The 3,499-nt window shown below is 37.4% G+C and overlaps 1 protein-coding gene across 1 annotated transcript; it reads left to right on the forward strand.

Moving 5' to 3' along the window:
• Window positions 1–842: 842 nt before the first annotated feature.
• Window positions 843–2,380, forward strand: LOC107668921 (complement C1q-like protein 4; the record flags this gene model as incomplete). The annotated part of the gene is made up of 2 exons (XM_016460977.1): window positions 843–918; window positions 1,655–2,380. Coding segments are annotated over 2 exons (360 nt in total), but the record flags the coding sequence as incomplete, so codon positions are not given.
• Between the last annotated feature and the right edge of the window lie 1,119 nt (window positions 2,381–3,499).

A 3,499-nucleotide genomic window follows, 5' to 3' on the forward strand; every position in this document is an offset into this window, starting at 1 on the left:
TTGTTTTATGGAAAAAAAAAAAAAAACGAAAAAGGAGCCGTTTTCTCATTTTTCTTTCAATATTAAATCAAAAAATGAATGATCGAATGATACACGGATTCTGTTTATAAAGAATTTCAGTTATTTACTTTTTTATTGAAGGTAATCCTTTAAAAGAAACCTAGTTAAATCTATGTGACGAGTGGGGCGGGGCCGAGAGCCGTGGGAACGGAGCGATGCACGACACCTGCGCCATTCACCGGTCTCGAGTCCCACGGAGGAGCTCCGGAAGGATAAATTATTTTATTATTTAATTAATAATTTATTAATAATAAAATAAACACAAAACTTAAAATAGCGTGACAGCCCCTCACGGACTAAAATAAACACAAAACTTAAAATAGCGCGACAGCCCCTCATGGACGACTGCCACGCACAAACAAAACCAAAGCAACATAAATCCAGGCCTGGTCCTCTCTCTCTTAAACTGTCGTCACTCCTCCTTTTATCCTTCCATAGCTCCTCCGTGGGACTCGAGACCGGTGAGTGGCGCAGGTGTCGTGCATTAGGCCTATCATTTACTCCACCGGCCTTGTTCCGTTCCCACGGCTCTCGGCCCCGCCCCACTCGTCACAATCATTTATGATGTTGTAATCTAATTTACATATTTTGTCTTAGTTTCAAAAGTTTTCTCAGTTTCGCTGTCGTCCTCTAACAGGGTATACAGGTGCATCTCAATAAATTAGAATGTCGTGGAAAAGTTCATTTATTTCAATTCAACTCAAATTGTGAAACTCGTGTATTAAATAAATTCAATGCACACAGACTGAAGTAGTTTAAGTCTTTGGCATAACCCCTATTGACCACACAGTAGTTTACACACCCTGATTTACAAACACATCTTTCTCAATACTGGAGATGCCCATGATGCAAACACAGATACGGCAAATCACTTCACATACTGTGAATATTCTAAGTCTTGAATGATTTATGTAATTTAAAAAAAAAATTTAATCTGATGCAGGAATTTTACAGCACCCATGAAGGGAGTGTATGTAGTCAGGGTTTTTTATCGGCTCTTCAAATGGAGTTTCTCTTATGCTATAGGAAAAGGAGATAAAATTGGATTTTGGACAATGAACACCATCACAGCACCTTTAGTGAACATCTGCTTTTCCCCATGTGAACAGAAAATACACTAGGTTTACTCACCAGCATTTTTTAATATCAAGAGCAGGGCTCAATGCTAAGGATTTTTTGTACTGGCCCGGTCGGGTCAGTGGTTCAAATTATTACTTGCCCTGCCAATATTTTCATTGGCCCTGCCACAAAAAAATAAAATCGTTTATACCACAGCAAAAACACTAGCCTAAGAAATATAAAGTTCAGAATGAATGAACGAACAAATGAACAAAAGAACGATAGAACGATAGATAGATAGATAGATCTATAGAATGTAATCATACATTATTGTTTTGTAAATGTGTACATTAATTTGATAATACATTTTAAGTGTAGCGTCTGGACCAATCAAACACACAATTTTTCATTTGATTTAACTCAATACTGGAGATGCCTATGATGCAAACACAGGTAAAATAAATCACTTCATATAGCCTACTGTGAATATTTTAAATCTTGAATGATTTAAGTTTTTTTTTTTCGTCTGATACAGGAATTTTTACAGCACCCACGAAGGGAGTGTATGCATTCAGGGTTTTCTCAAAGGCCAACGGAAGTCAAGATAAAGCAGTTGTCGCAGGCCTATTTAGAAACGGCCAGCATGAAATTTCAACATATGCACGGCAAAACGGTGGTTTTATCGGCTCTTCAAATGGAGTTTCTTTGTTGCTGGAAAAGGGAGATCAAATCTATGTAAATCTCTACCCTGGATATTGGATTTTTGACAATGAACACCATCACAGCACCTTTAGTGGACATCTGCTTTTCCCCATGTGAACAGAAAATACACAAGGTTTACTCATTAGCATCTTTGTATATCACGAGTGTAATTATACAAAATGTCCACATTATTGTTTTTTTCTGTCTGTAAGACTGTGTAAATGAATTTGATAAGTAATGCATTTTACGTGAATTTGATATATAACATACTAACTAACTTCAGTTCACCTACATTTACGGCATCTACAGTATGAGGCAAGTATATGGCTAAGTTATACAAGGTCTTTCTCGAAAACCTTTGGAAATCAAAATAGGTCTATATGATATTGGTGTATGATTTTATTTTTCACATTAAAAACCTTATAGTGTACACTAAAAACTTTTTTTTTTTTAGCATTGTGGTAGATTTTTTTGCAATGTTACATATTTAACACGTTTGTCAATGTGCCAGATGTAACCATAAAAGCATTTGACCAAAATAGTTAGCATACTGTGTCACATTATTCCATTAAAATGCTCTTTTACTGTTTTCTGGAGTCACTGATCATTACGCTCTTCATGCAATATCAATAAAGAGACTTTAATCCAATAAAATTTATAGCAGAACAATATGGAAAGAAGAACTGAGCAAATAATGTTTACACAATTTAAAAAAAAGTACAGTATTGTTTAATGGTTCATTACAAACAGTTGCCATGCTCCATTTTATAGTGACTGTCTAAAATAAATATTTCTTCAAAATGTAGTTTTTGCAGTTCAAAGTCTATTGGACAGTTCAAACAATTACACAAGTTGTGGCCTTTAGGACTAAGAGAATGGTAATTCTCTTGTATTAACTGGTATTACAAATGGTAACTATTTGTTCAAGGAAAGGACGTTTAAATATTTGTTGTCCAAAGTCTGTCAGACTGTTCCATAAAAGTTGTTAGGTTTTTGTGTGGCTACAGGAAGGTTATCACAATCTATAATAATCACAGAGAGAAGCAATGATGAAGATGAAAGTTAGCATAGTTTAATTCCCCAAACTCCTGTTTCGTCTGTCGAAGATTCTGCGAGTTTTCTGGAGAAGGGGAAGAATCCCAGAGCAGTGGCGAGTGGCTGAAGGGGTATGGATCCCAAAGGAGGAAAACTCAACTCATATAGATCAGTTCCGCATAATCTCCCTGCTGAGCGTAGAAGCGAAGATCTTCTTCAGTGCTGTCTCCAACCGGTTATGCACCTATTTGGCAGAGAACACCTATAAGGATACGGCAGTACAGAAGGGTGGAGTTGTAGGTATTCCAGGCTGCTTGGAGCACACTGGCGTAGTGACGCAGCTCATTAGGGAGGCCAGAGAGAATAAGGGCAACTTATCGGTCTTATGGCTAGACCTGGGCAAATGCGTATGGTTCCATTCTTCATAAGCTGGTGCAGCATACACTAACCAGGTACCATATCCCCAGCAGAATTACAGACCTCATCAATGATTACTACAGCAATTTCAGGATGAGGGTCTCTTCAGGAGCAACGACATCAAGCTGGCACAAGGTTGAGATTGGGATCATTACAGGATGTACTATTTCTGTCATACTGTTCTCACTATCCATGAATATGCTCACCAAGTCTGCTTAACCCCAGC

This window comes from Sinocyclocheilus anshuiensis, unplaced genomic scaffold (assembly GCF_001515605.1).
Source record: "Sinocyclocheilus anshuiensis isolate Anshui unplaced genomic scaffold, SAMN03320099.WGS_v1.1 scaffold4, whole genome shotgun sequence".
NCBI lineage: Eukaryota > Metazoa > Chordata > Actinopteri > Cypriniformes > Cyprinidae > Sinocyclocheilus > Sinocyclocheilus anshuiensis.